We start from the raw sequence: 13,014 nt of genomic DNA on the forward strand, positions 1-13,014 counted from the left end.
CCAAGAAATTGAATCTAGTTTGTGAAATGTGTTCTAATATCTGTCTCCTTTTCTTTTTTTTTTTTTTTTTTTTAGGTTATCCTGAATACCACATGTCTAATAATTTTCATTGCAACGCTAACCGTTGTTTTTCACTGCCTCCAAAAGATCAAAATTGCTCCGGAAATTGGAAACATATTTGATTTAAAAGAAATAACTAACAAATGGACAATATGTCTATTACGAATACACCAACAAGTAATGATGCCTGTCTGAGCATTGTACATAGTTTGATGTGCCATAGGCAAGGTGGAGAGAGTGAAACATTTGCAAAAAGAGCAATTGAAAGTTTGGTAAAGAAACTGAAGGAGAAAAAAGATGAATTGGATTCTTTAATAACAGCTATAACTACAAATGGAGCTCATCCTAGCAAATGTGTTACCATACAGAGAACATTGGATGGAAGGCTTCAGGTTAGTCTTGTTCTAGAGGTTTTTCTGTATCTTCGGTAGTGGCAGATTTTTACAAATTCTTGTTTTCTCTTAAGTTACTATGGGAAATCTAATGCTTGCTCCGTCTCTTTGGATATCATAGTACATCCTGTACCAGTACATATTATGGGAATATATGGAAGAATGTGTCTTCCATACAACAGAGATATAGCTTAAAAGTTTTAAAATGTTTTGACTAAAAAAAAATGTTCTGTGTAGAAAATTTGGAAAATAAAACTCAGAAGAAAAGCCACATCTTTAGTAACTTGGTATTCATCCTTGTATCCTTTTTTTTTTTTTTTTTTTTGGTATTATATGCACATTTTGAAAACTGAGTTATACTCAGTTCTTTCATAATTTAGAAATCTGATATTGTATGTTTGGTACTTTTCATGTGAAAAACAATCCAGAAGAATTCAAGCATACTTTTAACACTTGTGGAGGTAAAAACTTACATTTACAAATTTTCTTTACCTTTTATTTTCACTGATCAGATTTTTCATATAGAACTACATAATACATCTCCTGTATTTAATACTTTTAAAGAAACATATAGAAAGTTTATATTGTTAGATTTAAAATGTTTATTTCTAGATTTTAGGCATGGTTTCTTTTTCAAACTCGTACTTTTTTTTGCATTTTTAAAACCTGAGCATAAGCTTTGAAATCATACCTAAGTTTATTGCTGTGTGGCCAAGTAAGTTATTTTGAGCTTTAGTTTTTCTCATTAAGGAAATGGGGATTTAATACTGACTCTATAGGACTGTAAGGATGAGAACATATAAAGTGCCTTGTATAACATGTGCTGTATAACTGATGCTCAATAAATGGTCATTTATTTTTCTTAGGTGGCTGGTCGGAAAGGATTTCCTCATGTGATCTATGCCCGTCTCTGGAGGTGGCCTGATCTTCACAAAAACGAATTAAAACATGTTAAATATTGTCAGTATGCATTTGACTTAAAATGTGATAGTGTCTGTGTGAATCCATATCACTATGAACGAGTTGTATCACCTGGAATTGGTAAGTAGACTTTGCTTTTATGCTTAGAAGCACAAAGGGAGAAGATCTCAATAGTGTTTTAATTTTTCTAAGTTAAATTACAAATTTGGAGATAGCCCAGGACGTCAACTAAGGTTAAAGAATCAGACGTTTTTAATGAAATACAAATATTTAAATTTGAATTCAGAGCAAACTTGTATTTTGACTGCTAAAACTAAGTATGCATAGTTGGTATTTTGCCCATTTAGAACATTGTTTTTGAAAAATAAGATGGAAAGCATTTATGCATTGTTAGATAGCATTTATACTACTATTTTTGAATTGAAATGGTTCATGGAAGTTTTGAATCCCTGGCTTAAATTTACATTATGTTATTTTAAATATAATGGAAATTATTTTCATGCTAATGATTAATGTTTTATTTTCTTTTCTTTTATATTTCTTTTCCCCTTTAAAAATTTAAGATCTCTCAGGATTAACACTGCAGAGTAATGGTAGGTAATTCGTTTCTTGTAACTTTCTCTTTTCTTTTACCCCATCCCCTTTATTCTTTATTGACCCAGAACTAGTTTTCATGGGTGCTGGTAACGTTGACAAGAAAAAAAACTTACTGCTTTGGAAATGTAGATTTGGGGAGGGGCATGCATCAGCATTTAAAACTGGATTTAAATAGGCTGTTGGCTCTTTGGCTTTGAACTGCTGTTTATGACCGAAAGTAGTCTAAAAAATATGATAGGGGAACATAAAACCTACAAAAGAAGAATAGTTTTTGAATTGGTAAAAACTGGCTATTTTGGAATAAAATCTCACAGAGCCAGTTTATTTTTTTATTTTTATTTTTTTGAAAATCCTCAAAGTATTTATTTTAATTTAAATGGGTATAAATAACCTCTGATAATTTAGAATATGTATAATATAGTTTAAAAACACCAAAATTCTCATTTTTCTTCATTTCAGCCTAACTTATTTTTATGAATGGTAATTTTATGAAGGACTTAAAACTGTGTACTATATTAATTCTTTTCAGTCTTGTTACATTTTGAGTAAATAAAACAAGACTACTTTAAAGTATCTGCCAATCACAGATGTTCTAATCCTATTTTTAAAAGGAGAGAGTGTTTTGAGGCAGGGAAATGTAACATATGGGAGGTGTTTTTTGTGTGTAATATTTGAGAACCAGAGGTCTGTTAAAACTTTAGCTCTGTTTCTTGGAACATGTTAATGAACTGAAGTTTCTGTAAGAACTAATTAATTTGCAGAGAAATTCTGATAAAAGAGCCACTGTCATCTTAGTAAGGTGTGCCATTGTTTGAAGGCAAATTAGTGGCTCAGCACCTCTTTTGTTGCAGAATCTTAAGAGATGGGTCAGAAATATCATCTGATACTAAAACTTAGGAAGAGCATAGAAGTCTACTTGTTTTTATTCTCCACTTCTCTTCCATGTCAGTAATAATAAAGGAAGACTCTAGTGCCGTTTCATACTTGTTAAGGGTTAGTTGGTTTCTGAGAACAGTGGGCTGATAAGGGAAGCTGTTGTGGTGGTCTGAGAAGGGTAGCTTTAAGATTGATTGGGTAAAGCCCAGTCTCTTCACCACACAGATGTTGATATCATATCACCTCTTTTTGAAAGTAAACACCCTTCAGATCTTCACCATTCTTCATCTATGTTTTTGGAGAATGAAAGCTTTTAGCTCAGTGGGTGTTAGGGGTTGGGCAGCTGTAGTGATAACTATATCAGAATCTTCCTAGGGGCGTGGTTGTGAGGAGATCTGATTCTGAAGACTCATTACACTGCTTCCTGTCCTAAAATGCTGCTGTTAGGAGTACCTGTTATTGATGGGCTTGTGTGGGTTGATAGCCCCTTTTAGTTGCTCTATCCCTATAGTCAGCCTTATGGATCCCCCTAGTGGTGGCTATGTAAAGGCTGGCTTCAGTGGCTTCTTTCCTCAGAAAACAACAGGTGTTTCTCACAGGGCCTTTTAGATTTGGACAAAGAAATAATATAAGGCCAGGTAGTTAAAAGTTAAGCAAATGGGATAATTCCTTCACTTTTGAGTTGGGATCTTGGTGGTAATCATTTCCAGCCTGTCTCATCTCTCTCGTGAAACTTTCCATGACCACATTGACTTGTGTGTTGATTTTAACAAATATTTAATGAGCATGTATTGCCTGGTACTGTGTTAGGTTCCAGGGATGATAAGATAAATAAGGTATGTTTTTTCCACTTGAGGGAGCTCATAGTCTAGTGGAGGAAAGAAAAGGTAAATAAGACAGTGACAGTACCATCAGACAAGCTGTGACCTGCTTGCTGGTGGTAATAAAGAGCAGAGACCTAGGATGAGCTCAGTGTCTTCAGCTTTCTGTCTGCTATGTGTTCTTTACTCCTCACAGAACATTTTGCAATCTCTGTATACATGTATGACCGCTCTAAGGGTATGGTTAAATCATAATAGCTAACACTTTGTAAGTATTTATTTTGTGTCAAAATAATTTAAAAATATTGTGTCATCATTCATAATACTCCTACATGGTAGGTGGCATTATTTACATTTTATCAGATGTAGAGACTGGTGCCTGGAGAGGTCAAGGAACTTGCCCAAGATTAGACAGCTAGGAGGGGCTGGAGTAATGTGTGCTCACTATTAGATATTTAAACAATAGAAAAATATCATAAAAGACTGTAAGCTCTGTGAGGGCAGTGATCTTTCTTTTGTTTACTGTTGTATCCCAAGTGCTAAAACAGTACCTGGAACATAGGTGCTCAATAAGTATTTTTTCAGTGAATTAATTTGTTGAATGCTAGTCCATAAAGAGAAATACTTAATAGTTTGATGTCTGTTTCCTGGACTTTAAAAATATATACTATATGTTTTTTTTAATCTTATTTTTTTGAATAGGCAATACATGGTCCATAAATCAAAATACTATAAAAAGGTATACAGTGAAAAGAAGTGCTCCCACCCCTGTCCCCATTCCCCCCTACCTCAGGTAATCACTTTTATTAGTTTCTGGTGTTTCCTTCCAGGGTTTCTTTGTGCAAAAATACATGTATTATTTCCCTTCTTTCTTACACAAAAAGCATATTGTGCACTGTACTGGACCTTGCTTTTTCACTTATGTGATTTTTTAAACATGAGTATGATCATAGTGTACAGTAGTGTTTTATAACCTACCTTTTTTCTCTTGGCAAAAGTATATTGCAGACATCTATCCTTGTTGATACCCAGTTTACCTAAGAAACTTATGTTTTAAGTTATTTGATTAAAGAGACCTGTAGACTGGTATACGTCCCAAACTTACACTTGGGAAGGTTTAACCAACGTATTAGGCAAGAAAAAGTTATGAGGCATAACTGTTTAAAAGCAGAATTCAGTTGTTATTTTCAAATCTTTCTTTTTTTTTTTTTTTGAGGGGGGGTGCTGCGTCATGCGGCTTGTGGGATCTTAGTTCCTGACCAGGGATTGATTGAACCCGGGCCACAGCAGTGAAAGCACCGAGTCCTAACCACTGGACCACCAGGGAATGCCCAGAATTCAGTTGTTATGATTGCCCATTAAGCCAAAGCGTCAACTGAAAAGCAGAAATAATGAGTATCAAGTTGACCAGCTATATCCTCAAATCAATAACTTTCTCCTTATGTACTAGCAATACCAATATCTTGGTAAAAAGATCCCAGTCACTATAAACAGCAAAGAACCCTAAAATTTCCAAGAATTTAATAGAGATGTCAGGCTCTATATGCAGAAAATCATAGGACTTTGTTGAAGAGTATAATTTTTAAGAAATTGAATAAATACGGTCATACCCACTTTATGTCTCAAATGATTTTTTCTTTGCATTTTTATAATTTGGCCAACATTAGTGGTGAGTGGTTAGATCCACTTTTTTTACTGACATATAATGATATGTTAAGCTCCTTTTGGTTATCTCTTTGTTTCCATAGAATTTTCTAAAGAGAAACTCTTTGTAGTGGAATTTATGGGTCTTAAAAATATCAGCATCTTCATTACTTTTGATGGATGAAAAAGCCCTTTAAGAGATTGTATGTGGAAGTCTGAACAACAGATTATTCTGACCTCGTTGAAATATTCTCAGTTTAATAAAAAAGTAGCTGTGTAACTAGTTAGTATTTATGTGTAATGGTTTTTCTCAAAGATTAACATAGAGAAAGATAAGGAGCATTATATGCTGATTCTCAATGGAAAAGAGAATGTCTTCTTGTAGACTGTTAACTGCTCTAAGAAAAGAACCTAGTGTTAGAGTTCAACGGATTATAAAATTCTAGGGTAGTGTTAGTTCAGGTGCAGTAAAGCGTTGTTTGCTAAAGATAAAAAGCAAATCCCAAAACTATAGCCTAAAAAGAAATGGGGAGGTTCTGGGCAGAGAACCATTGATTATTATAAATGCAGTTTCAATTTTCCTTTTTTTCCTCACAACAAAGCCAACTAATTATTCCCTGGTTTGTTCAAGAAAAGGTGTTATATCAGCTAGAGCCTAGCTTTGCTTATTAAGGTGTAACCACGTAGGTAAAAGATGTTGTTTATCGAGTTTTTTCACACTACATATTTATCAAACATCATTATTTGGATTAGGTATCTAGAAGGAAATTTCAGTTTGACTTACCATTTGGGATTTTTCTGCTCATTCTAATCTTTCAGGGGACATTCAGTATACTTCACTTTCAAAGAATATGTTACTTAACAGTAATTCTAGATCTGGAATTGGATAGCTGTCAGATCCCACTCATATTTTTACACCGTGAAATTAGCAAAAAGATTTAAAAAAGTAATTACTTGATCTCAATTTGGTCGTCTTAACTAGGTAAATATTTTCCCCAGCCACTTGATTTTTTGTCTACTTTATTCTATGTATTTAAGGTGATTATTACTTTTAGATTATTAATCAAGAAACTAAAAATACCTCTTTAGGACCATTGCTGGAGGTTGTTGGAATATAGTCTACCTTCACATTTCAAGGAGTCAGTCCGATTGATCTGATGCCACTACCTCTAAATAAATAGCTTTTGCTGATAGAATAGTATGCTTTAAAAATAGTACGAGAAAATTCTGAGTTAGACTGAAACACACTATAGTTGATTTTAGGTGTTGTTATAAGATTTTTTTTTCTGGGAATAGAAACTTATAAGATTTTAAAATATGTTTGCTTTTCTGTATAGCTCCACCTAGTATGTTGGTGAAGGATGAATATGTTCATGACTTTGAGGGACAGCCATCATTATCCACTGAAGGGCATTCAATTCAAACCATCCAGCATCCACCAAGTAATCGTGCATCGACGGAGACCTACAGCACCCCAGCTCTCTTAGCCCCATCTGAGTCTAACGCTACCAGCACCACCAACTTTCCCAACATTCCTGTGGCTTCCACAAGTGAGTTGTAGAGTCAGATGTAGTCAGCAAGATGAATTTTCCTAACCATTAAATATTTATAGGTAGCCACTTGGAGGAAACCTCCAAGTAAGTGAAAATTAAAAGTACTATGGTATCTTTCATAGGTAAACAAGCATTAAATAGGTTTTTGAGTTGTCCTGGAAAAAAAAGGTGTTTGTAATCTATTTAAATGTTCTTATGTTGATGTGTAGTCATTGGAATTTAAGTAATAATTTAAATTAATGGTGTAATTTGTATTTTATTACATGCAGAAGTAAGAAGTCTCTTAAGCTTTCAGATCTATTTTAGAGAAATATTTAAATTACCAACAAGTAGTTTTGAACCAAGAGGTTTATAAAAATCTTTGTTAATGGAATTGCAAGCTTTCCTCTAATCAGTATTTTTATTTTGCTTTATCTGGCAGAATATTACTTTATAATAGTCATCTCAGTCTCCAGTTGTGCAAACTTAGAAAAAGGAATCTTGACAAATTTCGTTTGTAACAAACATATAACCCTCAAGATAGATGTTAAGTATTTTAGTCAACTTTGAAATAAAGCTAAATTCTGTGTATCTAACTTTATTTTATTTTTTTTCTAACAAGTCTATTTTCAAAAGATTCTTCCCGTTAAAGAGGTACTCACCTTCTCTGCCATGTCATGGAGGCAGAGTGCTATTAGGTTCAAATTTTCTTGGGGCCTGGTCAAGGAAATAATGACCTTATTTTCATAGCCACCAAAGGTTGGACAGTTTTCAACTTGACAAGTTGAGTGGCCCTTTTTTTGTTTTTAAATTAATCACAGAACAGGGTCTTGGCATTTGTATTGTGTTATTTGTACCTGCTTGCTAAGGAGATTGTATCTAAGCCCACATCAGCAGTGAATTGTTGATAGATCTGGACTGATACTTTGTTAGTTGATATCAAAGGAAGCATTATTCTGTTTACTTTAATATCAGATCAGGTTCAACATAGAAAGTTGATCTTTGGAATAAATGGAGGACTGATTTCTACAGTTGAGTTTCAAATAAAGTATACCAAATTTCCCCCTCTTTAATTCATTTTACCTCTTCAAACAATATCTTTTGGATTTGCTACATGAGATGACAGTTTCACTATAGACAGCATATTCCAAGTGGGCCATATAGGTTAAACACACACTTGAGAACGTGAATCTTTAACCACTTGGTGCTTCTGTTATCTGTCTACTCTTTATTCACCAATTTGGGAATATAGTTGACAAACAGTGGGTAGGGAAGGAGAATAAAAGAAGGTACATTACAGCCACTTGAGCGTAGATTAGTGCCGCTTACCTCTGTTGATACTACCTGGAGGTTGAATTTGCATGCCTTTGCTGATGCTTGCTAAAGTGACTTCATTTTAACTGTGACGTTCCCTGGGGCCGAGTCCTATTCAAGACCAAATAAAGTGATATGAATGAAATGTGGATAATTTTGTCTTGGTGTTTTTTGGATATATTTTCGCAATGAGTAATGATTACCATAAGTTTTAGAATTTGTTGCAGAATGTTTCCTTAGATCTCAAAAAGTGTATTGATAAAATTAGAAGAAAGAAAAGAAATTGGACTAAAATAGGGGAATTGGAAGACTACATGAGCTGATTTAGTTGTTTAATTTCATTTTATGTACTTGGAATTGTGTAAAGTGGGCTTTATGTTCATTTGGTACCTGAATATCTTCAGGGTTTCTTTCTAAATATCTGTAGTAAATTAAAATAATTTAATTTCTTCTGCATAGTGACAGTTTTTATAAGATAACTAAGAGTATGCAACATGTACAGTCGTTAAAAAGCAAGAGTAAAAATGTAATTAACCTTTAAAGATGCAAAAATTTGAGGGGGATGAATAGGATGGGAGGTAGCTGAAAACATCCTCTTAAAAAAAAATAGAGAGTATTGAAGTAGTCTCTTTAGCTTTTAATTTTATAATCTTAGCCTTAAGGAAATGTGAGTTGTAGAGAGGAGAAAGATGTTCCTTTTTCTTGATACTTTGAGCTGTTCATTGCATATTCGAGCAATGGTGTCATTTACTCTCTTCTATCTGATTATACTCCCATATAGATGAGAAAAGATTGAGGTAATGCCAGTAACAAATAACAATTATGGAATTTCATTGCTTTCCAAGTGAGATGCACAGTCAATTAAGTATTGACTTAATTAATACTTGCTTGAAGAAATTAAGCTTTTTCTGTACAAAAAATAAAGCCTTAAAAATGTAAGCAATTTCTTAGAATGGTTTTGAATACAGTAGTTCTCCTGGTATATTACATACAGAGAGAGCAACTAATTTCTTGTGAATCCAGGAGTATGATAGTGTTCTTAGAGGCAATTCTTGATTTTTAAAAGCACATGAAAAAAATTCAAAATAGACTGATTTTTTGTTTTGTTTTAACTAGCAGATGCTGTGTTGATTGGACAGTGGAGCTTACCTTTTTTTTTTTTTTTAACCTTCTCACCTTACCCATCACATTCCATTAAAAATATTTGCCTGCTCTCCTTTTCTTTGATCACCCTATAGCATTCTGCCATTACCAGTACCAGTGCTGATAATAATGAACTTTCCAGTTTTCAACATTTTCTTGAGCCTGGACTTTTGGAGTCCTAGTCAGAAAGGTCCAGAGCTAGATGGAGTGGCTGGGAGTGAGCTGATGTGCTTCTGAAGAAGTTATTATGATAGGCTAGACCTGTAGTGGGGTTTTGCTGGCATTTGAAGAATATTTGTGAAGAAATGGGCCAATAAAATTAGCTAGATATTACTTAAAGATAGAATAATTTCGAACTTCTTCAAGTTAAGGTTTGCCTTTATAGATGACTGTAGGGTTTTTTTTATTATATAGGCCATGGGTGAGTTCCACTTTTTGCTCATCTTTATAATTGTGACCATCAGATATCATTGATCCTTCATTTACTGTATAAAACCATAGGATTGCCTCTATAAATGTACCATATTAATGTCTTCTTGTTCCTCTAGGTCAGCCTGCCAGTATACTGGCAGGCAGCCATAGTGAAGGATTGTTGCAGATAGCTTCAGGGCCTCAGCCAGGACAGCAGCAGAATGGATTTACTGGTCAGCCAGCTACTTACCATCATAGTATGTATATGCTTTTTAAAATCTTCTAAGTAGTTGAGAAAAAATAGGCAGAGTTTATAAAAGCAAATTAATCCATGTGGGCCTTAATTTTTAGACAGCACTACCACCTGGACTGGAAGTAGAACTGCACCATACACACCTAATTTGCCTCACCATCAAAACGGCCATCTTCAGCACCACCCGCCTATGCCGCCCCATCCCGGACATTACTGTAAGCTCTTGTTTTTGTTGTAAGGGCCTTTTCTTTTTGAGAACTTTGTTTTCTTTCTATTTTTTAAAAAATGTTTTTACATCTTTTATTCATCTTACAGTTTAGTTTCATTAAATGATTAGTGCTTTTCAGTATTTTTTGTGAACAGTTTTATTTTTCATAGTTATGTTATCATACCTTTGTTTTAGAGGATTGATATTTACAAAATACTTTTATTTCTTTGTTGCTGATATTTCATTAACACCACATTGATTGCCATTCATTTGTTTGTTTGTTTTGTGTATGGTCTTAGATCTCATGTGTACCTGTATATCCACCCTAAGTGGATTGAAGCTCCTTGAGTGTCAAGATCTCAAGGTTTCTCTCACCACAGAGTTCAGCATACCATAGACACTCAGATGTTGAATCTGTCATTCCTCTACTCTGTGCAGGCTTGATCGGGAGGGCTACCCTACTGATAACCATAGCTTGTAGTTTCAGGCAGAATAGGAACATTGTTCATTTGGCCTAGTAAAATCAAGAGTATAAATCTTTCATATATATTAAATCCCTTTTCCTCCATTATAAGATTAATAATACCAAAGAAAACTTGGAAAATACACAGAGGAGTAAGTAAGAAAATAAAAATTATCCAGAATCCTGCTACCCAGAGATATCTACTTCTAATATTTTGTCACATTTTTCCTTCCAGTCATATAGTCGGGTATATATATAAATTTGGGGGGAGGAGGATATCGGACTGTGACTATGTTGTTGTACCCTGCTTTTTTACAATTATGTTACTATTTTTCCATGTCTTAAGAGAATGTAGTTTTTAATGGCTGCCTGGGCCAGCATAGTTGTTAAGGGTGCTGAGTTTGGACCCTTAACTGGCTGTGTGACCACTGGCAAGTTATTTAACCTCCCTAAGCCTTAAGGGTAGTAATAGTAGTATCTGTCTCAAGGGATGTTGTAAGAAGTAAATGTAATAATTCATGTGAGGTGTTTAGCACAATGTCTTAACACATAATAATCTCAGTTATGTTAGCTACTGTGCCATTTTGTAAATATGCTTAATTTAATAAATAATAAACACTTGTTTTAAAATGGACCTAACAATTTGAATTATTATTATATATTACATTATGAATTGTACTGTATTGCATGGATAATTTATAATTACATTAAATTTTGCATGTACAACTATCATAAATTGTTTAACAGTTGGCATGCAAGCTCTAAAATGTTGGCTATTAAATAGCTACAAAAGTAATTCAAGAGTATTTGCTTATTATAATTATAAAGTAAACTAAGCTTTTACGTTCTTAGACATTGCATAAGCTTGATCTAAACAATTGCTAAGGTATGATAGTTATATTTAAGGTTTATTAAAAGTTTCAGCATTGGAAAACTTTTAATAAATGAAAATGGGATTTTTATTGTCTTTTCTTTAGGGCCACCAGTTCACAATGAGCTTGCATTCCAGCCTCCCATTTCTAACCATCCTGGTAAGTGTATTTCAAAATTAATTCCCTACATTTAGCTTTTCTTTATGACAATTGAAACACAGAGAGATTTTAATATAACTGCAGAGTAACTTAACTTTTCAGATAAGTACAATACTCATGGCATTAGTTAATCAACAGTTTATGAGTAACCAATATAAGCACACATAAACTGTCCATATTTGATTCTTTTTAACTGTCTCTGAAAGAAAAGACAAGAACTGCATTTTTGGCTAAAATATAAAGTACCAAAATACCGGTTTTAAGATGCATGTAATACATAAATATGCAGTAGAAGAAACTAGGTTTCAAAATAGAACAGCTGTAAAACTAGCTTAAAAAGCCAGGAAGAATCTGAAGTAGATGCTGAACAGAAAAATAATTCACTGTATCTGTCTTAGAAGGTAGATTCAGGAATCTCTGGTTAACTGGAATTTAGAAACTATTTGCACTAAATTATGTTCAAAAGAGTAGATGAAATAGCTAAGTAAACTATAGAAGTAATAAAACAGAAAGTTTGGAAGTAAAAGAAAATATTGAAGGCTTCTTAACATAAACAGTGGATTTTGATTTGCTTTTCTTCCCTCCATTCTATCCTATCTGTTTTTCTTAGCTTAGAAAGATGCAGCTATATAATTTCAGTTCATCATCTTAATTTTCCCCCTAGTTTTACAAAAATTTTATTATGGAGAATTTCAACATATATCAAATACAAGTATAGAAAATCCTCCTCATTGTACTCATTCCTCAGTTTCAGCTATTATCAACTAATGGCCAATCTTGTTTCATTTATACCCTCACCTACTTTTCATATCCTTACCTATTATTTTGATGGAAATACTATATAATTATTAGATACATAAATATTTCAGTATATATTTCCATTGAAGATTTTTTAAAAATATAACTACAGTAACCATAATGGTCAATTTAAAAAGTAACTTATAGTTCCTCAAATAGATACATAATTTTCTTAAACAGTGTTCTGCTATTATGTTGGTTCTAACTTTTCTTCTAGTTGTTAAAGAAAAAAAGAAACATTGAGGGTAAGATCTTTATGCTTATAATTCTTCTCATATTTCAGTTTCGGGAATTTGAAGAATTTCTGGATCAAAAGGCCACATTGCTTTAGTGATCACATCAGAGTATGAGAACCAGTTTTATCATGCTCACCAGCAGTAGATGTGATACTTCAATTAACTTTTACTGATTTGGGAGGCAAATATTTGTTTTGATAGGGAGAAAAATGCTGCTGGTGGGACAGAAATATTTTTTAACAATACATATTTACTAGTTACATGTTTATATTTTTAACATTTTTTTTTTTTTTTTTTTGCGGTACGCGGGCCTC

At 33.4% G+C, this 13,014-nt stretch overlaps 1 protein-coding gene across 2 annotated transcripts in view; it reads left to right on the top strand.

Annotated features, from left to right (window-relative positions):
* Window positions 1-203: 203 nt before the first annotated feature.
* SMAD4 (SMAD family member 4) overlaps window positions 204-13,014 on the top strand; it is a gene marked incomplete at both ends in the record, with an annotated part of 36,801 nt that continues 23,990 nt past the window's right edge. The window contains 7 exons of one of the 2 annotated variants that reach the window (XM_079718039.1): window positions 204-452; window positions 1,319-1,493; window positions 1,937-1,966; window positions 6,649-6,861; window positions 9,849-9,968; window positions 10,063-10,179; window positions 11,613-11,666. In XM_079718039.1, coding sequence (XP_079574165.1) covers window positions 204-452; window positions 1,319-1,493; window positions 1,937-1,966; window positions 6,649-6,861; window positions 9,849-9,968; window positions 10,063-10,179; window positions 11,613-11,666 — 958 coding nt within the window. The remainder of the gene's footprint in view (window positions 453-1,318; window positions 1,494-1,936; window positions 1,967-6,648; window positions 6,862-9,848; window positions 9,969-10,062; window positions 10,180-11,612; window positions 11,667-13,014) is intronic. The other variant, XM_079718040.1, reaches the window with a different exon arrangement.

The sequence above is a fragment of the Hyperoodon ampullatus genome (genome assembly GCF_949752795.1).
Source record: "Hyperoodon ampullatus genome assembly, chromosome: 13".
Classification (NCBI taxonomy): Eukaryota; Metazoa; Chordata; class Mammalia; order Artiodactyla; family Ziphiidae; genus Hyperoodon; species Hyperoodon ampullatus.